General features: G+C 39.8%; 1 protein-coding gene across 1 annotated transcript in view; it reads right to left on the bottom strand.

Annotated features, from left to right (window-relative positions):
- Positions 1 to 23,723, bottom strand: part of LOC128703136 (delta(3,5)-Delta(2,4)-dienoyl-CoA isomerase, mitochondrial) — a 92,976-nt gene that overhangs the window by 53,871 nt on the left and 15,382 nt on the right. The window contains exons 2-3 of the mRNA XM_070103446.1: positions 16,137 to 16,263; positions 13,748 to 13,901 (exon numbers count right to left, since the gene is read on the bottom strand). Coding sequence (XP_069959547.1) covers positions 13,748 to 13,901; positions 16,137 to 16,263 — 281 coding nt within the window. The remainder of the gene's footprint in view (positions 1 to 13,747; positions 13,902 to 16,136; positions 16,264 to 23,723) is intronic.

The following is a 23,723-nucleotide window of genomic DNA, read 5'->3' as shown; positions in this document are numbered from 1 at the left end:
ATACTGCATCTGATGATGTACCGAGTAGGGTAATCGAGTCTAAAATCTTGGGTAGCTTGGAAGGGAGATTGGATAAGTTTGTGAGCAGACCTGCAGTGTTCTTCCACTCCTATGCTCTTACGTGGGATAGCGATGAAGAAGTTTCTTCACAAGTGGTTCAGCTATGTTATAGAAGCCATTATCCTGGTTGAAGATGTCGGATATAGAAATAAGTGATGATTCCCGGATTCTTCGGTATTGAGTGTTGTCTTCTGTGGCGATAAGTCTTGAGTTTCTGTAGTTTATCAAGTGGTTGTGTGAATTACGGTGTTGTACACAGGCATTCCTTGTATCGTCAGACCTGCTTGCGTATTGGTGTTCTGAAATACGTGTTTGGAGGTCCCTTGATGTTTCGCCCACGTATAATTTGTTGCAGTCATTACAAGGGATTATGTATACCCATGCAGAGTGCAGTATGACCTCTGGACTTCTGTTGCTTACACTTCTTGATATAAATCCCAGTAATCTATTTGCCTTATTACGTACGCTTAGGCATTGCTGTCTTGGTTTAAGGTTGCTGCTCACCATAACCCCCAAGTCCTTTTCGCAATCTGTATGGCTAAGTTCTACATCATTTAATTTATAAGTACTAGGGTTATGGGCACTCCCAAGCTTCAGAACCTTGCACTTATCTACATTGAACTGCATCTGCCACTTTTCTGACCAAGAATAGAGTTTGTTTAAGTCCTCCTGAAGTTCCCTAACATCTACGTTTGAATCAATTATCCTACCTATCTTTGTGTCATCGGCGAATTTGCTCATATCACTAGTAATTCCCTCATCAAGATCATTGATATATATTATAAACAACAACGGGCCCAAGACTGATCCCTGTGGAACGCCACTTGTTACAGATCCCCACTCGGATTTAACCCCATTTATGGACACTCTCTGCTTCCTGTCAGTGAGGGTAGAAGCTTGTCATGTCTATCACTGGTAATGTCCTTGATGGTCGTGGTTGTGGAGGTAGATACTTGGAATGAGGTATTGGAAAAGATGTTGGAAATGTGTTTGGCAATGGAGTTGGTGGGGAGGACTATGTATCTCTTCTTGGACGTCTTCTCTGGATGTGTTGAAGATGTTTAATGCCCGTCATCAGCAGTCTCTGATGAAGTGACGAGGATAGTGGAGTTTAGAAAATACTTGTTCAACTCATTGCTGCAGATTCTGAGTGCACGTAGGAAGAAGCCTATAATTACACCACGTTTAGTTTTGGTGTCGTGGTGAGAGTAGAAGTGGAGAAGATCGTTTTGGTTGGCGGGTTTTCGATAGACTTTAAAACGAAGTTCCTGGTCAGCTTTGCAGAGAAGAACATCAAGGAAAGGAAGAGTGTTGTCGACTTCTTCTTCAAGTGTGAACTGGATTGAAGGCTGGATTGAGCTTGTCTTGGAGAGCTTGAACGTTGAAGCGTCTAGGAGTTATGAGGGGAATGTCGTCAACATAACGGAGCCAGGTGACAGACGAAGGAATAATGGTGGAGAAATGTTCGGCTTCTAATGTTCCATGTATAGGTTCGCCAGGACTGCACTGAGTGGCAAACCCATGGGTAGTCCAAAAGTCTGCTGAAAGAAGTGATTTTCGAAAGAGAAACACGTAAAGCCAACACATAGTTCAACAAGGTCGATGAAATCTCTGGCTGGAATAGGAAGATCAAGTGAATCGTCAATTTTCCTGCGCAAGATATTGATGGCTTGTGTAGTAGGTACTTTGGTGAATAGGGAAGTCACGTCAAGGCTGGAAAATTTCTTGTTCCTGATGTTGATGTTGCAAATGCGATTGAGAAGATCACCCGAGTGTTTGAGATGTGCTGGACTGATAGTGCCCAAGAGTTCAGAGAGGTGTTTTGCGAGAATTCCTGAGAGCTGGTGGGGAGCACTGCCTATTCCTGAAGATATGGGCCTCAGTGGGATACCAGGCTTGTGAGTTTTTGGCAGGCCGTACATTCTGGTAGGTCTGGGGTTGCTGGGCATGGTGTGCAGAAGTTTCTTCCCTTCCCTTGAAGAAGAAGTCGACAACACTCTTCCTTTCCTTGATGTTCTTCTCTGCAAAGCTGACCACGAACTTCGTTTTAAAGTCTATCGAAAACCCACCAACCAAAACGATCTTCTCCACTTCTACTCTCACCATGACACCAAAACTAAACGTGGTGTAATTATAGGCTTCTTCCTACGTGCACTCAGAATCTGCAGCAATGAGTTCCTTGAGGAAGAATGCACTATAATTGAACAAGTATTTTCTAAACTCCACTATCCTCGTCACTTCATCAAAGACTGCAGACGACGGGCATTAAACATCTTCAACACACCCAGAGAAGACACTGCCGAGAAGAGATACATAGTCCTCCCCACCAACTCCATTGCCAAACACGTTTCCAACATCTTTTCCAATACCTCATTCCAAGTATCTACCTCCACAACCACAACCATCAAGGGCATTACCAGTGATAGACAGGACAAGATTCCACCCTCTGCAGGGGTATACATAATCCCTTGTAATGACTGCAACAAATTATACGTGGGCAAAACATCAAGGGACCTCCAAACACGTATTTCAGAACACCAATACGCAAGCAGGTCTGACGATACAAGGAATGCCTGTGTACAACACCGTAATTCACACAACCACTTGATAAACTACAGAAACTCAAGACTTATCGCCACAGAAGACAACACTAAATACCGAAGAATCCTGGAATCATAACTTATTTCTATATCCGACAACTTCAACTAGAATAATGGCTTCAATAACTTAGCTGAACCACTTGCGAAGAAACTTCTTCATCGCTATCCCACATAAGAGCATAGGAATGGAAGAACACTGCAGAAGATCTGCTCACAAACTTATCCAATCTCTCTTCCAAGCTACCTAAGATTTTAGACTATATAACCCCACTCGGTACATCATCAGATGCAGCATTCTCCACCTGACCTCAGCATTCTGAACCTGGCTATAAATACTCGCGTACCTTCCACCCAAGGTAGATCTGTTTGTGACTTGAAAAAGCCCACTGTGTGGGAGAAACATTGTCAATAAAGGACCACATTATACTGCATATGTGTTTATATTTCCAACACTACAGCTTATTTGCCTATCACAACTGATCTAATATGACATACGAAACAATATAAATAACATAAAACATGTTAAATACTCCAGAATGAATAATATTTGGCATAACACCGAGCAGTTTGACAGAGGTATGAAGAAGATATGGTATACAAATACCATTCTCCTATCCCTGTCTTGGGGGCTTATATTAGAGAAAACGGAGTGTAGCACAGGGCTAACTGTGATATACACTCGTGTTGCACCATAAACATGAAACAAAAGTTATTTTCTCTGTATAGATTATCACACATAGCAGCATATGTTTAGAGAACCTAGGATAACCCAAAAAGAGTCGATGTGGCTTATTTTTAGTACAGTATGGCCCCGCTTTACGGTGTTTCGCCTTATGGCGTTCTGCTAATACGGCGATGTCAAATTATGACCAAAATTTGCTATACGGCAAGCAGTCTTTCAAATACGGCACCCCCCCCCACCCGGTTTGTTTACATTTTCCGTGACCATATCTATTATGTCAGGAAACTTTCCAAAATTTCAAGTGTTTTAAAGTTACTGCATATTTTATATGTACTCTGATAATTATACTTAAGTGTACCTGTACCTAAATATAATTACACACTGTGCTGGTGTGCAGGTACACATTAAAATGGCTAAGTCTCTCTCTACTCATGACACCAATACTACATAATAATAATCACTCTTGGGCACACTAAATGTCTTATTTTACATCAATATAGGCATTTTCATTAATCCATCTATGGTATTTTCCTCAAAATTATATATGAAACCCATTACATAGCATATAAACATGATACATACACGCAGAATAAAAATTGATGTAAATATAAGATTTGTTTACAAAGCAGCTGTGTAGGTAGTATTGGAAGAATTATGTTTTCTCTAGTCAAACTGGGGGATAACTGTAGAAAAATATTCTTTCCGTATGCCTTTACTCTATATATAGCAATTCACAGCCCTTGTGGGTTTAGTGCTTTTTATAATAAATAATAATAATAATAATAATATTATTATTATTATTGTTAATAATAATAATAATAATATTATTATTATTATTATTATCTTCATTCACTCTAAAAATGGTGTGTTGCTGTTTGTTTATTCTGAACTAACTTGTACAACTTGTACACAATGTAAGAGCATTTGTATTCTGAGGTAATTATTTTTTATTTTATTTTATTATCACACCGGCCGATTCCCACCAAGGCAGGGTGGCCCGAAAAAGAAAAACTTTCACCATCATTCACTCCATCACTGTCTGTATCTCGTTCTCTCTCTCGTTTACTCTTTCGTTAACTAGTTGGCTCTCATTGACGATGGCATCTAAGGTTAGCTGTAATAAAAAGAGGAGTCGTAAGCCTCTTGCTTTAATTGCCAAGTTAGAGGATGATGGTGTGCCATTCTGATTTTATTCAATAAACACCCTGCCACTCACCTCTCACACATTAATATTTTAAGGTAAGTAATAAGTGTAATCTGAGTGTATCTTAACTTTTATTGTGTTTTTAAAGCTTATTTATATTGCTAACTTAATATAAGTTAGTGTAAACTTGTTGTCTGGCATTTATTGCATATTTTATGTGTGCTCTGATAATAATACTTGTGGAGCTGGGTGGAGGGACAACATTACGTTTTCTCTGTTCAGCCATCAGAGAAAACATGTATGAATCTGCATTTGGCCCAGCCACTCCCTTACTCCGCTTTTGTTTACAATTTTCGGCATGAATTATTCATTACTTCTACCTTCGTTTATGATGGCATCTAAAGGTAGTTGTTAAAAATGATTAAATTCAATGAACAAGGCATGTCGATGTTAATAATATGGCTCTGGGCCACAGTGTAGGTAGCCGGTAGGTGTAGCCCAGGCGGGCTACATCTACCGGCTACCTACACTGACTTTCTACAAATAAATACTACTCACTATATTAAGACTACACATATTTTAAGGTAAATAATGAGTGTACTGTATGTGTATTTTACCTCTCTGGGATGTTTTAAATATCGTATATTAAGTATGAGACGGGGAGCCAGTGCTACCTACACCTGAGTACCTGCACCTGACTTCCTACAAATAAGTACTACTCACCTCTCTCTCTACATTAAGATTACAAATACTTTAAGATAAGCAATGAATTTACTGTGAATGTATTTTACTTTGTGTGTTTTTAATGCCTAGTTATATTACTAACTTAATATAATTTAGTGTAAACTTGTTGTCTGGCATTTACATGCATTTATAAATGGAAAAAATGGCGTTCTGCCTTCCGGCGATGTCTGCTTTCCGGCAACAGCCTGGAACCTAACCCGCCATATAAGTGGGGCCCTACTGTACCTGGCTTGGGTTAGCCATATATGATTTTTGGTAAATATTCGATTGCCAGCCAGGGTAGAAACATTAGGCGTGTTTCTTTACACCTGTTGTCTATGTTTACCCATCAGTAAATGGGTACCTGGGTGTTAGTGGACTGGTGTGGGTGTTATCCTGGGACACTGACCTAATTTTCTTGAAATACTCTGCATAACAACCGGCTTTCTGTACAGTAGTATGTCACTGATGTCAGCTAGGCCTGTAAGTAAGTAAGTTTATTCAGGTATACACAAATACAGTTACATAGAATTATCGTACATAGCAGCATATGTGTAGAGAACCTAGGATAACCCAAAAAAGTCAGACAGAGTGACTTATTTCCATTGGGGTCCTTTTACCTTATTATAATTTTTTTTTTTTTTTTCAACAAGTCGGCCTTCTCCCACCGAGGCAGGGTGGTCCAAAAAAGAAAGAAAATCCCCAAAAAGAAAATACTTTCATCATCATTCAACACTTTCACTACACTCACACATTATCACTGCTTTTGCAGAGGTGCTCAGAATACAACAGCTTAGAAGCATATACGTATAAAGATACACAACATATCCCTCCAAACTGCAAATATCCCAAAACCTTCCTTTAAAGTGCAGGCATTGTACTTCCCATTTCCAGGACTCAAGTCCGACTATATGAACATAACCGGTTTCCCTGAATCCCTTCACTAAATATTACCCTGCTCACACTCCAACAGATCGTCAGGTCCCACGTATCATTCGCCTCCATTCACTCCTATCTAACATGCTCATGCACGCTTGCTGGAAGTCCAAGCCCCTAGCCCACAAAACCTCCTTTACCCCCTCTTTCCAACCCTTTCGAGGACGACCCCTACCCCTCCTTCCTTCCCCTATAGATTTATATGCTTTCCATGTCATTCTACTTTGATCCATTCTCTCTAAATGACCAAACCACCTCAACAACCCCTCTTCTGCCCTCTGGCTAATGCTTTTATAAACTCCACACCTTCTCCTAATTTCCACACTCCGAATTTTCTGCATAATACAGTGGACCCCCGCATAACGATTACCTCCGAATGCGACCAATTATGTAAGTGTATTTATGTAAGTGCGTTTGTACGTGTATGTTTGGGGGTCTGAAATGGACTAATCTACTTCACAATATTTCTTATGGGAACAAATTCGGTCAGTACTGGCACCTGAATATACTTCTGGAGTGAAAAAATATCGTTAACCGGGGGTCCACTGTATTTACACCACACATTGCCCTTAGACAGGACATCTCCACTGCCTCCAACCGTCTCCTCGCTGCTGCATTTACCACCCAAGCTTCACATCCATATAAGAGTGTTGGTACTACTATACTTTCATACATTCCATTCTTTGCCTCCATAGATAACGTTTTTTGACTCCACATATACCTCAACGCACCACTCACCTTTTTTTCCTCATCAATTCTATGATTAACCTCATCCTTCATAAATCCATCCGCCGACACGTCAACTCCCAAGTATCTGAAAACATTCACTTCTTCCATACTCCTCCTCCCCAATTTGATATCCAATTTTTCTTTATCTAAATCATTTGATACCCTCATCACCTTACTCTTTTCTATGTTCACTTTCAACTTTCTACCTTTACACACATTCTGAAACTCATCCACTAACCTTTGAAATTTTTCTTTAGAATTTCCCATAAGCACAGTATCATCAGCAAAAAGTAACTGTGTCAATTCCCATTTTGAATTTGATTCCCCATAATTTAATCCCACCCCTCTCCCGAACACCCTAGCATTTACTTCTTTTACAACCCCATCTATAAATATATTAAACAACCATGGTGACATTACACATCCCTGTCTAAGACCTACTTTTACTGGGAAGTATTCTCCCTCTCTTCTACACACCCTAACCTGAGCCTCACTATCCTCATAAAAGCTCTTTACAGCATTTAGTAACTTACCACCTATTCCATATACTTGCAACATCTGCCACATTGCTCCTCTATCCACTCTATCATATGCCTTTTCTAAATCCATAAATGCAATAAAAACTTCCCTACCTTTATCTAAATACTGTTCACATATATGCTTCAATGTAAACACTTGATCTACACATCCCCTACCCACTCTGAAGCCTCCTTGCTCGTCCGCAATTCTACATTCTGTCTTACCTCTAATTCTTTCAATTATAACCCTACCGTATACTTTTCCTGGTATACTCAGTAAACTTATTCCTCTATAATTTTTACAATCTCTTTTGTCCCCTTTCCCTTTATATAAAGGGACTATACATGCTCTCCGCCAATCCCTAGGTACCTTCCCCTCTTTCATACATTTATTAAACAAAAGTACCAACCACTCCAACACTATATCCCCCCCTGCTTTTAACATTTCTGTCATGATCCCATCAGTTCCAGCTGCTTTACCCCCTTTCATTCTACGTAATGCCTCACGTACCTCCACCACACTTACATTCTGCTCTTCTTCACTCCTAAAAGATGGTATACCTCCCTGTCCAGTGCATGAAATTACCGCCTCCCTTTCTTCCTTAACATTTAAAAGTTCCTCAAAATATTCTCGCCATCTACCTAATACCTCCCTCTCCCCATCTACTAACTCCCCTACTCTGTTTTTAACTGACAAATCCATACTTTCCCTAGGCTTTCTTAACTTGTTTAACTCACTCCAAAATTTTTTCTTATTTTCATTAAAATCTCTTGACAGTGCCTCTCCCACTCTTTCATCTGCTCTCCTTTTGCACTCTCTCACCACTCTCTTCACCTTTCTTTTACTCTCCATATACTCTGCTCTTCTTATAACACTTCTGCTTTGTAAAAACCTCTCGTAAGCTACCTTTTTCTCTTTTATCACACCCCTTACTTCATCATTCCACCAATCACTCCTCTTTCCTCCTGCCCCCACCCTCCTATAACCACAAACTTCTGCAATTCACAAACACAGCTAGCTTGTATGAGAGAAGTGGAACTGAACACATAAGGTGGGATGGTGGTGTCAGGGAGATGGCAGGGGATGGAGGGAGGTCTCCCCTGCTGACCCACAACAAGGAGGCCCCCTGAGGTAGGGAATGGCTGCCACCGCTTGTCACATAATGACATATTTTATTCATTCTAGAGTATATATCAGGTTTCTATGTAATTTAAATTGTTTATTATGTCATATTAGGTGAATTGTGATAGATAAATAAGCCACAGAGTTGATATTAGCATTATATTCCTGCCTCCTGAGAGCAGGAATTCCACAGGAATGGATTAATGGCATTTCAATTAATTTAAAGGAGGAAAACTGACTCAGCATACAAGCATGGTCACGGAACGGATTTAACTCGTAAGCCGAGGTTCCACTGTATACAGAATCATAGTAAAACAAATTAACATAATTGTGAGGTGTTGAAGCTGGGCAAGCTACCACACCTAACTTCCTGCAATAAATACTACTCACCTCTCACCCTACATTAAGACTACAGTGGACCCCCGCATAGCGATATTAATCCATGCAAGAGAGCTCATTGTTATGCGAAATTATCGTTATGCGAATGAATTTTCCCCATAAGAAATAATGGAAATCAAATTAATCCGTGCAAGACACCCAAAAGTACGAAAAAAAAATTTTACCACATGAAATATACATTTTCCTACACACAAAGAGAAGGATACATGCACAATAGTAGAGTAGTACATGCACAATATATATTGTGCATGTACTACTCTACTAAATGAAGAATAAATGACACTTACCTTTATTGAAGATGCAGCAATGACTGATGAGACACTGTGTCCTGGGAGTGCCTTTTCCTCCTGAGTACTGTAGGTCCTGTTTGGCATTTTCTTCCAGAACAGGCCTTATCACACTGTGTATGCCACTACGATTCTTAAATCTCTCAAACCAACCTTTGCTGGCTTTAAATTCACCAATATGAGCACTAGTTCCAGGCATTTTTCCCTGTTCACCTGGGTGTTAGTCGACTGGTGTGGGTTGCATCCTGGGAGACAAGATTAAGGACCCCAATGGAAATAAGTTAGACAGTCTTCGATGACACTGACTTTTTTGGGTTATCCTGGGTGGCAAATCCTCATTATCAACAACAAGGTGGTCAGCGCAGCATGATGCAACCCATGCTTTGAAAGACAGCTTTGCTGAAATACGTTCTGCTTTGATCCAAATAGCAGAGGATGAAGACCAGACAGCAACTACAAGAAGCGAAGCAGCCAGCTTAGCATCAAAATTGGAAGATTTTGAATTGGCCTTACTCTGTGTGCTTTGGGACTGTATACTGGAACGGTTAAATGCCACGAACAAGACACTTCAGAAAATTGATATTGAAATGGCTACTTGTGCTAACCTCTATGCAGGCTTAGTGGAGTTTGTAAGCTCACTTCGCAATGATGAAGCTTTTGAAATGTTTGAAGAGAAAGCTAAACTGCTGGTGAAAGACTACAGTTACCGGGCTGATCATCAGCGGTCAAGGAAGAGGAAACGCAATTTTGAAGAGCCAGACAATGAAATTGTGTTGCTACCAAGGCAGAAATGTAAGACAGCTACATACTTCGTCATTCTGGATTCACTGATTACAGAATTGGTGAAAAGAAAAGAAATCTACCAGAATCTCAATGGCAAGTTTGGATTTCTGTTCAAAATTACTACTATGCCAGATGCAGAATTGAGAGAAGCTGCATTAAAGTTGCAACAACACCTTTCAGCAGATGTTCAGGACACATTTGTTGAAGAAATAATTCATTTTTCTGGGTATATGAATCAGATTAAAGCTCCACCTGAAAAATGCACACCCTCAGCTGCTTTGAAACATTTAAGAAATGCAGGTATCTCAGAAACCTTCCCTAATGTTGACATAGTGTATCGCCTTTACCTAACACTTCCAGCTACTAACTGTGAAGGAGAACGTTCATTTTCTGTTTTGAAAAGAGTGAAAAACCAGCTCCGTTCAACAATGAGCCAAGACAAATTGTGTAACCTAGCCTTGTTGACCATTGAGTCTGATCTAACAAGAAATACTGATTTTCAGAATATAATTGATGATTTTGCCAATATGAAATCCAGAAAAAAGTTTATTTAAGAAGTGCCTGTGAATATAAACAATTCTTTACCTTTCTTGAGTTTATATGATTTGATAGTCTTATGCATGATGCAATGATAACAATAATGGTCAGTGATTTATAAAGGGAATAATAGTGCTGTAGTGGTTATGCTGAATATAATAGGTACATGATGTCACTACTTTAATAGCCTAATCTAGTAATACTATGCTGTCTTGAGTTTATTCTCTTTAAAATGCATGATTTAACAAGATAGTTATAATGGCTGTTGGTAAATGGTTTTGTTTGTCTTGATGTACTTTCCCTATTAAATTTAATCTAAATAGCCAGAATGTATTTAATTAGACCTTAAACAGGCTCACACCGACCCCCCCCCCAAGCTGGAAGGGGTCGCTTCGCTTACCCGTAATTCAAAGGGGCCCCGCCAATCTGAATAGCCTAGGGCCCGGAGACTTCTTAATCCGGCCCTGAGTGATGGTGGTGGGTGGAGTAGTGATGGTGGTGGGAAGAATACTGATAGTGGTGGGTGGAGTAGTGATGGTGGTGGGTGGAGTACTGATAGTGGTGAGTGGAGTAGTGATGATCGTGGGTGGAGTAGTGATAGTGGTGGGTGGAGTAGTCATGGTGGTTGGAGTAGCGATGGTGGTGGGTAGAGTAATGAAGGTGGTGGGTGGAGTAGTGATGGTGGTGGATGTAGTGATAATGGTGGGTGCAGTAGATATGGTGGTGGGTAGAGTAGTGAAGGTGGTGGGTGGAGTAGTCATGTTGGTCAGTAGAGTAGTGATGGTGGTGGGTGGAGTAGTCATGTTGGTCAGTAGAGTAGTGATGGTAGTGGGTGGAGTAGTGATGGTGGTGGGTGGAGTAGTGATGGTGGTGGGTGGAGTAGTGATGGTGGTGGGTGGAGTAGTCATGTTGGTCAGTGGAGTAGTGATGGTGGTGGGTGGAGTAGTGATGGTGGTGGGTGGAGTAGTGATGGTGGTGGGTGGAGTAGTCATGTTGGTCAGTAGAGTAGTGATGGTGGTGGGTGTACTGATAGTGGTGGGTGGAGTAGTCATGTTGGTCAGTGGAGTAGTGATGGTGGTGGGTGGAGTAGTGATGGTGGTGGGTGGAGTAGTGATAATCATGGGTGGAGTAGTGATAGTGGTGGGTGGAGTAGTCATGGTGGTTGGAGTAGTGATGGTGGTGGGTAGAGTAATGAAGGTGGTGGGTGGAGTAGTGATGGTGGTGGGTGGAGTAGTGATGGTGGTGGATGCAGTGATAATGGTGGGTGCAGTAGATATGGTGGTGGGTGGAGTAGTGAAGGTGGTGGGTGGAGTAGTCATGTTGGTCAGTAGAGTAGTGATGGTGGTGGGTGGAGTAGTGATGGTGGTGGGTGGAGAAGTGATGGTGGTGAGTGGAGTAGTGATGGTGGTGGATGTAGTGATAATGGTGGGTGCAGTAGATATGGTGGTGGGTGGAGTAGTGAAGGTGGTGGGTGGAGTAGTCATGTTGGTCAGTAGAGTAGTGATGGTGGTGGGTGGAGTAGTGATGGTGGTGGGTGGAGTAGTGATGGTGGTGGATGTAGTGATAATGGTGGGTGCAGTAGATATGGTGGTGGGTGGAGTAGTGAAGGTGGTGGGTGGAGTAGAGATGGTGGTGGGTGGAGTAGTGAGGGTGGAGTAGTGAGGGTGGTGGGTGTAGTAGAGATGGTGGTGGGTGGGGTAGTGAAGGTGGTGGGTGGAGTATACAATATTTCTTATTTATAAATACGTTTTTCTTATTTATAAACCGGTAACAAAAAAAAATGGGGTGGTTTTTTGAGGGGTGGAATGGATTAATGGCATTTTAATTAATTTCAATGAGGAAAATTTATTTGATATACGAGCAAATTGAGTTACAAGCTCGGTCACGGAACGAATTAAACTCGTAAGTCAAGGTACCACTGTATGTGCATTTTACTTTTTTTATGCCTAGTTCTATTGTTAACTTAACCCTCTCAGGGTCCACAGGCCGTCTCAGAGACTTGTTCTCAGGGTCGCCCAAATTTCAAAAAAAAAAAATATTTTTTCTTATGAAAAGATAGAGAATATTTTCCCGATCATAATGACACCAAAAGTATGAAATTTGATGGAAAACTTACAGAATTATGCTCTCGCGAAGTTAGCGGTCTTGATGTTTACACATCGGCGATTTTGCCCACTTTGAGCCCTATTTTCGGCCAATTCCATTGTACTAGTCGACAAAAATCATAACTATTTCGCTAGAACTCCATTTTTTTCTATCGAATGAGTACAAGAAACCAGTGGTCAGAATTTAGCAATTCTGCCAATTTCACACAAATTTCAAAAGATGCCAATTTCCAAATAGGGTCCAGAATAAACAAGAAAGACATTCCTGGCACTAAAATAACATTTCCTCTGTTCATTAGTCACGTTCCCATGCCCCTCTTACATTCTTTTGCTTTCCATTTTGAATTTTTATTTTCACAAAAAATAGAAGATTTACTGTTATGCAGACTACTGCATTAGTGTAGAAATGGTATAAATAATATCAGCGCACTTGTGAAAGAATATTAGACTCACCAATTGACGTGTATTGGACGCTTAGCATGATTTGTTTACTTTTGAACTTTGGTAAAAATCGAACATTTCTGCTACTTTGAGCTCAATTTCAAGGTACTTTTCATTGTAAAACCAGTCAAAATCATCTCAATTTCTGTAATATGTCTTCCATTCTATACAATGAGACCAGGAAAACTAGAATACAACAATAAATACCATATGAAAATACAGTGCAAAATCGCTGTTTTAATTCAAAAACACGGTCAAAGTTTATTTTTCTCATTACGCACTGTGCTGCAGGATTTTTTTTATACTGCGCACACTGACCACATAGACCCATTCTTTCATATGTAGGCCTACGAGCTTTCTCTCACTAGATTTGAAGGCGATAGAATTTATGAGTATTAGTATATCATGGACCCTGGTGTGTAAGTCGTACTAGTACGGCCAAAACCCTGAAAGGGTTAATATGAGATAGTGTAAACATGTTATTAGGCATTTATAAGCATTTAAAAATGAAAAAAAAGGGCGATTCACTTTGCTGAGTACGCCTGGAACCTAACTCGCTGTATAAGCGGGGTCCTCCTGTATTCAATTTTCAATGCACTTTTTCAACTGCATTTACAAAACTGCACTATACAAAGGAGCTTCATAGGACAGTTAATTGAACATAAAAAAAAAGTCTTTACCTTTCATTATCTTCAAAAATTTTTGAGACAAAGCCACATTCTAATGCCTCAGAAGCAAGCATCTTCCTGCCGGAGAAGGAGAGCTCACGAACAAGACTCTGATTTCCTATGATCTTGGGAAGGCGCTGCAGTGTACCAACATCTGCTGCTAAACCTGGTGGGGAAAATCAAAATTGACATTCTCTTATGGTTATATTGCTGGTAAATGCTCAGTAATAACCCACATGGAGATAGAAACACAGAAGATTAATTGGTCTATAAATTTTAACCTTCCTGCTAGGGTCCCTTTCAGCTAGTAAATATTGAAATACAGTGGACCCTCAACCAGCGATGGCATCGATTAACGATAAATCTGACTAGCGATACATTTTAACGCAAAAATTTTGCCTCAACTAGTGCTTAAAAACCCGACCAGCGCTATTCGTTCCGTACCATAAGCGTCCACTTTGGCCTGAGTGCGCCTCACTTGTCCCTTGGTGCCAGTGTTTACAAGCCAGCCAGCCACCGTGGTCGCTTCCAAACATACAACAACTGGAACATTTCATATTATCACAGCCTTTGTAGTGATTGCACCTGCAAAATAAGTCACCATGGGCCCCAAGAAAGCTTCTAGTGCCAACCCTACAGCAAAAAGGGTGAGAATTACTATGGAGATGAAGAAAGAGATCATTGCTAAGTATGAAAGTGGAGTGCGTGTCTCTGAGCTGGTCAGGTTGTATAATAAACCCCAATCAACCATCGCTACTATTGTGGGTAAGAAAACGGCAATCAAGGAAGCTGTTCTTGCCGAAGGTGCAGCTGCTGCTGCACCACAGTCAGCTGTTGTTGTTGCTGCACCACCATCAGCTGTATTACTCGAAGATGTGGAGAGAGTGATGTTGGTGTGGCTTAACGTGAAACAATTACCGAGAAACGATTAACCCCGGAGGGTCAGGTTGTATAATAAACCCCAATCAACCATCGCTACTATTGTGGGTAAGAAAACAGCAATCAAGGAAGCTGTTCTTGCCAAAGGTGCAGCTGCTGCTGCACCACAGTCAGCTGTTGTTGTTGCTGCACCACCATCAGCTGTATTACTCGACGATGTGGAGAAAGTGTTGTTGGTGTGGCTTAACGTGAAACAATTACCGAGAAACGATTAACCCCGGAGGGTTAGCCACCCAGGATAACCCAAGAAAGTCAGTGCATCATCGAGGACTGTCTAACTTATTTCCATTGGGGGTCCTTAATCTTGTCCCCCAGGATGCGACCCATAACAGTTGACTAACACCCAGGTGAACAGGAAAAAATGCCTGGAACTAGTGCTCATATTGGTGAGATTAGTGGGGAGGATGTGGAAGAGTTGGTGGAGGAGGACAATGATGAACTAACCACTGATGAGCTGCTAGAGCATCTTCAACAGTAAGAGGCCACACCTGAAGAAACTGCTTCGGAGGAGGGGAGAGAGAAATTGAAGAAGTTGCCTACTTCAAAGATTAAGAAAATGTGTGCAATGAGCCTTAAAGTGCAAACCTTTTTTGATGAAAATCACCCTCACACAGCTATTGCAAGCCGTGCTGGTGACTATTACACTGACAATGTTGTGAAACACTTTAGGATAAAGGAACGAGAGGTACAGGCCTCTATGGACAGATATGTTGTGCGACAGAAGTCTAGTGACTGAAGCTGGTCCTAGTGGCATTAAAAGAACAAGGGAAGTAACCCAAGAAAAAGACTTGCTACCTCAAGTGCTAATGGAAGGGGATTCCCCTTCTAAACACTAACAAGATCAACGGTCTCCCCTCCTCTCATCCCATCAATCATCACCAGATCTTCAATAAAGGTAAGTGTCATGTAACTGTGCATGTCTTCTTCAGTTTGTGTGTATTAAAATTAATATTTCATGTGGTAAATTTTTTTTTTTCAATGCTTTGGGGTGTCTTGCACAGATTAATTTGATTTCCATTATTTCTTATGGGGAAAATTAACTTGACTAACGATTATTTCGATTAACGATGAGCTCTCAGGAACGGATTAATATCGCTGGTTGAGGGTCCACTGTACAGTGGAACCTCAAAAATCGAACTGCTCCCAACTCAACCAATTATGTAAGTGTATTTTTGTAAGTGCTTTTATAAGTGTATTTTTGAGGGTCTGAAATGGACTAATCTAATTTACATTATTCCTGATAGGAATAAATTCATTTGGTAGCGACACTTGAACAGCCTTCTGGACCGAAGAAAGTTCTATATTTGAGGTTCCACTGTATAAGATTTAATACTCTGATGCTGCAGATACTGAAAAAAAAAAAATCTTCATTGTTGATAAATAATTTACAGTAATATAAAATACCACCTGGCATGTAGTGAATGCTTTCATATAATAAAATATCTGCTGTGAGGTGACTTACCCACATCAACTTCCTTGACTTGGAACCAAGCATCACTGGAGGAATAGCGGATATCAGCGGAGCAGATGAGATCTACTCCTGCTCCAATACATGCACTGTGTACTGCTGCAATAACTGGTTTGGGACACTTGATTGCAGGGCATCAAGGTGAAGTACAGAAGTCCAAAACAGAAAAAAAAGAAAGCATTTAATAATAATAATTCTCCGTGGAGTGTGAGCAGGGTAATATTTTGTGAAGGGATCCAGAGAAATCGGTTAGCTGGATTTGAGTCCTGGAGGTGGGAAGTACAATGCCTGCACTTTAACCTCTTAACTGTCCAAACGTAGATCTACGTTCTTACCACTAGCGCTCCAAACGTAGATCAACGTTTTATTTTTCCTGCCTCCAAATTTGGCACAACTGGCCTGAGATGCCTGGTCAGTATAGAATGGGTCTTAACACTCGGTGTGTGCAGTATTAAAAAAATCTGGGCCCACTTAGTACCTTGTGGTAGCACCAGTTCAAATGAGTGCCTGCTAGAGCAAAGAACGTGGCAAACATCAGGGATTTATTGATGTCATGTCGTATTAACACTCCCCTTTTAAGAGGAAAGTGATGCTAACCCTGAGTTTCGTGGCTTTGAGATGGATGTGGCCACAAGTGGTCGAAGAAATATAAAAAATCTCGATAATAACCCATGTGCAACATCTTTTCAATTTTGATACCACTGGTAGTGTCATCCTGCCAGAATGTCCTATAACCTATGTCCTAAGTAAAGAGAAACAATTCTAGAACGTGTAATACATGTTCGGCAGGCTGGCTGGCAGGCCGGCTATCTGGCCAGCAGCTGGGTGGGTGGTCTGTCTCTATCTCCATCTCTCTGTCTGTCTCAATCTCTGTCTCTATCTCTGTCTCAATCTCTGTCTCACAGTTACACATTAACCCTTTGACTGTTTTTGTCATATATATATGTCTTACAAGCCAGTGTTTTTGACTTATAAATACTCCAAAATTCTAGCAGCTTCAAATCAAGCGGGAGAAAGCTGGTATAGGCCCACATGTGAGAGAATAAGTCTGTGTGGTCAGTGTGCGCAGAATAAAAAAAATCCTGCGGCATTCAGTGCATGAGAAAAAAAAAACTCCGACAAGGTTTTTGGATTAAAATGCCAACTATGAGGTGTATTTTCGTACAGTATTTAAGGTTGTATTCTCATTTTCTTGGTCTCATTTGATAGAATGGAAGATATATTACAGAAATGGAAATGATTCTGATTGGTTTCACATTGAAAAGGACCTTGAAATTGAGCTCACACTAGCGAAAATGTGCGATTTTTGCCGATGTTCAAGAGTAAACAAATGACGTCACCGTCCAATACATGTCCAACTGGCCAGTCTAATACGCAGTCATGAATGGGTTGACATTATTTATATAACTATTACAATAATGCAGTAGTCTGCATAACAGTAAAGCTTCTATTTTTTGTGTGAATAAAAATTCAAAATAGAAAACAAGAGTAATACTATAAGCGGGGCCTGGAGACGTTACTAATGAACAGAGAAAATGTTATTTTACTGCCAGGAATGTCTGCACTGTTTATTCTGGACCCTATTTTGAAATTGGCATCTTTTTTAATTTGCATGAAATTGGCCAAATTGCCAATTTCTGACCACTTTATTGGGTAGTTTAAATCGGTAAATGGGCGGTTTCTTGTACTCAATCGATAGAACTTCTCTCTCTTTCTCTGAGACAGAAAGAGAGAGAAATTGAGAGAGAGACAGGAAGACAGATAGGCAGAGACAGAGACAGAGCTAGACAGACAGACAGACAGACTCACAAACATGTTTGTGTGTAACAGTGAAAACAAATAAAGCCAATATCACTCCACTGCTGCGCTGTCAGCAGTGGAGTGACACTAGTCTTACACCATGTTTCAAGGAGTTTCATATATACTCCAGTGTGTGTAAAACATTGCTAGGATCTATAAATACTATGTATATATTTCTAGACAATAGTATGTGACCAAGGCAGATGAAAATGTTCACCTGTCAGTGTGTGACTACAGTAGTACCTCGGGATACAAACAGCTCAAAACTCGAACAATTACATAAGTGAATTTAATGTAAGTGCTCTTGTAAGTGTATTTTTGGGGGGTCTGAAACTGATTAATCTAGTTTACATTATACCTCATGGGAACAAATTCGTTTGGTATAAGCACTTGAACAGCCTTCTGGAACAAATTAAATTCGTATCATGAGGTACCAATGTAATTGATTACTATTTCAATAACTAATATTAGTGCCATAACAAAGACTGGCTATGAAATCACAAGAACTACTACAAATTGTAATTATCAGAACATAAAAATTATATAAATTAAAAAAAAAAAGAAAAAAAAAAGGTATATCAGCAACACTTCTGAAAGCGGCAGGACTCCAGGTTGCCATCAGGTGAGCATCCAGCACCAACTTTGCGGCCATATACCTTGGTAAGTACTGACCCTAAAATTTGTTTTTGGTCTTATTACACACAGAAAATTGCCCTCTTTAATTTAATTTTTTTTTTTTTTTTTGGAAAATATTCAGAGCGCTGGCATTGAAAGCGTAAATCTATATTTGGACAGTTAAGGGGTTAAAGGAGGGGGGTTGGATATTGGCTGTTTGGAGTGACATCTAAACTGTCACATCTGGGCACCTCTGCAAAGATAGTGATTATGTTTGAATGATGGTGAAAGTGTTGAATGAGGGTGAAAGTGTTTCTTTCTTTTTTGGGGTCACTTTGTGACCGTAAGCCATATGTGTTGTAAGAGGCGACTAAAATGCTGGGAGCAAGGGGCTATTACCCCTTCTCCTGTATAAATTACCAAATTTCAAAAAGAAAAACTTTTTTTGTTTTTAGGTCACCCTTCCTCAGTGGGATTTGGCTGGTCTGTTGAAAAAAGAAGATATACAAAACTGACTGAAATTTAATCATACACATGGAAAGCCCCTGGTTATGCAGGTACTTCAGTGCGATAAAGTCACAATACCATGGCTGGAAAATTCAAAACACAAATTGGTGATAAATATTTAGATGTTACAGTGTGTCACGAATCACCATCAAGTTGTTACCTGGTGATACCAGTAAACCAGGACAGACTGAAAAGTCGTATGAAGATTTCCCTCTCATTCAATGGAGTGACTGGGATTCAAACACATTATCTGGGTTTGCCAGTCCAGTGCCTTAGTCACTGCACCACAGAGGGTATAACATTTCCCAAAATCAATTACTAGGGACAGGAGGGAAAGAGGTTGGTGGCATCAAGTCAGAGCATCTTGATAAAAAATCATGACTGGGTTACAACTAGTAGTCATTACAACTCTCCCCATGAGAAACCTTAACCCTCTGTGATACAATGGCTGTTATGCTCAACTAGTACTCCCAGACATTAGGTTTAAATCATTGTTTCTCCTCTGAACTGTTACAGTGGAGGGAGGGCAGGAGGACTAATACCCAGTGAAAAAGTTTAACCCTTCCACTGTCGAGATGCCCTGCTCACAAACTTGCTCTCAGATTGAAGAATTTATAAAAAAAAAAATTCTTATGAAATGATAATCTTTTCCCAATGGTAATGACACCAAAAGTATGAAGATTAATGGGAAATTACGGAATTACACTCTCAAGAAATTAGTGGTCTCGGCGATATTTACGCATCGGCAATTTGGTCGATTGTTCCAATCAACCAAACTCATAGCTATGTTACTAGAACTCCTTTTGTTCTATTGATTGAGTACAAGAAACTGCCCATTTACTGATTTTCAACTATCCAATAAAGTGATCAGAAATTGGTAATTTTGCCAATTTCATACACAGTTCAAGGAAGGCCAATTTCAAAATAAGGTCCAGAATTAACAATGCAAACATTCCTAGCACTAAAATAACATTTTCTCTGTTCATTAGCCACGTCTCCAGGCCCCTCTTATATTACACTTGAATTCCATTTTGAATTTTTATTCACACAAAAAAATAGATTTACTGTCATGCATATTCACACAAAAAAATAGATTTACTGTCATGCAGACTACTGCATTATGTAAAAATGTTATAAATAATATCAGTGCATTTGTGAAAGCATATTACATCAGTTGACGTGTATTGGACACGTGATGTGATTTGTTTACTCTTGAACATCGGCAAAAATTGAACATTTCTGCTAATTTTCGCTCAATTAGGTACTTTTAGTCCATAAATCATTCAAAATCATCTCTAGTTCTGTAATATATCTTCCATTCTATCAAATGAGACCAATAAAATGAGAATACAACCATAAATACGTACCATACAAAAATACACTGCAAATTTTCTGTTTTAAACTAAAAACATGGTCGGAGTTTTTTTTCTCATTATGCACTGCGTGCTGCAGGATTTTTTTTTAACTGCACACACGGACCACTCAGACCTATTCTCTCGTATGTAGGCCTACCAGCTTTCTCCCGCAAGATTGGAAGCCGCTAGAATTTTGGCATACTATTACAGGACCAACACTGGCCTACAAGCTGAAATATTACGGAACTGACAGTGAAAGAGTTAAACAGTAACGTGTGCTGTCATTATGATTGTTTAAGATATTTACTGATGGAGTTGCAAAAGAAGTGAATGCTAGTATGTAGAGAAGGGATGTGGGATTGCAGGATGTTGGATCTGATACAAAGTGGGAGTTATCACTGATGTCAGTTTCTGGGGAATTCTGAAGACAAGCTGCAAAGGTAAGTGAAGGAATTTGGGAGTGTATATAAAAGAAGGAAAGTAAAAGAAAACATAAAAAAAAAAAATGAGAGTAACAAAAAGTCTAGGCAAAGGTGTAGGACTGGACATACCAGAAGATGGTTCTGTGAAAGATAAAATGAACTATAAAACAGATGAAGGGTAAAAGGTGCTTATTAAGCTGAGGCACCAGTGGAAAGAAAATAATACTACAGGCATTCCTCACTAAAAGACCTAGTTTTGTTCCTAAGATTAGGTTGGTAAGCGAATGGGTCACTAAGCAAGGAGCATACTGTACTGGTAGTGGGTTTGTGTCCAACATCTTTAGGTACTTTTTAATGTCGCCTTTGCACTACAGTATTTATAAAAAAATTTACTATATTTTTCAATGTTTATAAAGTAGTGTATTGTATACTGTAATAAACAAAATAGAGGAAATCAGCTCTAATATACATAACTTAGGTATGCATAGAGGTTGGAAAGCCAGCCTAACCTAAGATTAGTAGGTCAGTTCTTTTCACGTCATGTAATGTATTTAGGGAGATCGGAGAGTGTTTTGATAAGCAGGGTCAGAACAAAGATTGGCTATAAAATCACAAGAACTACAATAAATTGTAATTATCAGAACATAAAAATTATACGTAAATTAAAATATAAACTAGAAAAATAGGTATATCAGCAACACTTCAAGTGGCAGGACTCCACACTGTTGTCTTGTCAGGTGAGCATCCAGCGCCTATTTTGTCGCCTTATATCTCAGCAAGTACTGACCCTAAAAATATTCTTTTTCTTTTTTTTGGTCTTATTACATACAGAAAATTGCCCTCTTTATTTATAAAAAAAAGAGATCTATATTTGGACAGTTTAACCAATTAACTGTCCAAACGTAGCTCTACGTTGTCGCAGCTAGTGCTCCGAATACAGTGGACCCTCGACCAACGATGGCATCGTATAATGTTAAATCCGACTAGTGATACATTTTAATGCAAAAATTTTGCCTCTACTAGTGCTAAAAAACTTGACCAATGCGATTCGTTCCGTTCGAGACGCGTCCACGTGTGGCCTGCGCAGTGTTTACAAGCCAGCCACCGTGGTCGCATCCAAACATACAATCGCAACATTTCATATTATCACAGCATTTTTAGTGATTGCACCTGCAAAATAAATCACCATGGGCCCCATGAAAGCTTCTAGTGCCAACCCTGTGATAAAAAGGGTGAGAATTAGTATGGAAATTAAGAAAGATTTTGAAGGGTTTGGGGCTAACCCTGAGATGCCTATGCCAGTTGTGGAATCCATTGTGCCTACTTCAAAGATTAAGGAAATGTGTGCAAAGTGGGTTGAACTGCAAACCTTTATGGATGAAAATCACCCTAACACAGCTATTGCAAGCCGTGCTGGTTTTTTTTTTTTTTTTCGCCGGTATTCTCCCGGCCCGGGTCTTTTCCAAGTAGTGGTGACCCGGCCTTGGCTCCCTATCTGGGGAGTGTCTCAAGACCTAAGTCTCCCATGGGAGGTGGTACAAGTACCCCCTCAACTGTGAGACCAACTGTCCCCAGGCCTAGCCACAGTCCCCGCCCTCACGGGGCTCGTAGGCTGGTGACTATTACAATGACAATGTTGTGGCCCATTTTAGACAAATTGTAAAGGAGCAAGAGGTACAGAGCTCTATGGACAGATATGTTGTGCGACAGAGGTCAAGTGGCTCTCAAGCTGGTCCTAGTGGCATTAAAAGAAGAAGAGAAGTAACCCCGGAAAAGGACTTGACACCTCAAGTCCTAATGGAAGGGGATTCCCTTTCTAAACACTAACACCATTCACACTCTCCCCTCCTCCCATCCCATCAATCATCACCAGATCTTCAATAAAGGTAAGTGTCATGTAATTGTACATGTCTTCTTTAGTTTGTGTGTATTAAAATTAATATTTCATGTGGTAAATTTTTTTTTTTCAATACTTTGGGGTGTCAGGAGCAGATTAATTTGATTTCCATTATTTCTTATGGGGAAAATTAACTTGACTAACGATAATTTCGACTAATGATGAGCTCTCAGGAACGGATTAATATCGTTGGTCGAGGGTCCACTGTATTTTGAATTTTTATTTTTTTTAACCCGTAAATGGTCCAAACGTATATACAGTGGACCCCCGCTTAACGATCACCTCCAAATGCGACCAATTATGTAAGTGTATTTATGTAAGTGCGTTTGTACGTGTATGTTTGGGGGTCTGAAATGGACTAATCTACTTCACAATATTCCTTATGGGAAAAAATTCGGTCAGTACTGGCACCTGAACATACTACTGGAATGAAAAAAGTTCGTTAACCGGGGGTCCACTGTATATGCTTTTTCAACATTTGAAAGTATGTAAAAAAAGATCTTCTTTTTGTTTTTTTTACATTTGAAAATGTGTAGAAAACTTTGATCTACTTTTTTTTTTGTTATATTTGAAAATATGTAAAAAAAACGTAGATCTACTTTTGTAGCACTACACATGTGAACGTAGATCTGCTTGGACTGTTTACGGGTTAAATAAGGAGGGCAATTTTCTGTGTGTAATAAGACCAAAAAAAAATAGAGTTAGTATTTACTGAGATATAAGATCGCGAAGTTGGCACTGGATGCTCACCTGACGGCAACATGGAGTCTTGCACTTGCAGAAGTGTTGCCAATAAAAAGTTTATTCTTATTTTTATAAATTTATATAATTTTTATGTTCTGATAATTACAATTTATAGTAGTTCTTGTGATTTTATAGGCAATCTTTGTTCTGACACTAATATTAGGCATTGAAATTGTAATCAAATACAGTAGGGCTCCACTTTTTGACATTTTGCCTTACAGCGTTCTGCTAATACAGTGAT

The sequence above is a fragment of the Cherax quadricarinatus genome, chromosome 85, assembly GCF_038502225.1.
Source record: "Cherax quadricarinatus isolate ZL_2023a chromosome 85, ASM3850222v1, whole genome shotgun sequence".
Taxonomy (NCBI): domain Eukaryota; kingdom Metazoa; phylum Arthropoda; class Malacostraca; order Decapoda; family Parastacidae; genus Cherax; species Cherax quadricarinatus.
The sequence above is the reverse complement of the archived record's forward strand: the minus strand, read 5'-3'. Positions and strand labels throughout refer to the sequence as shown.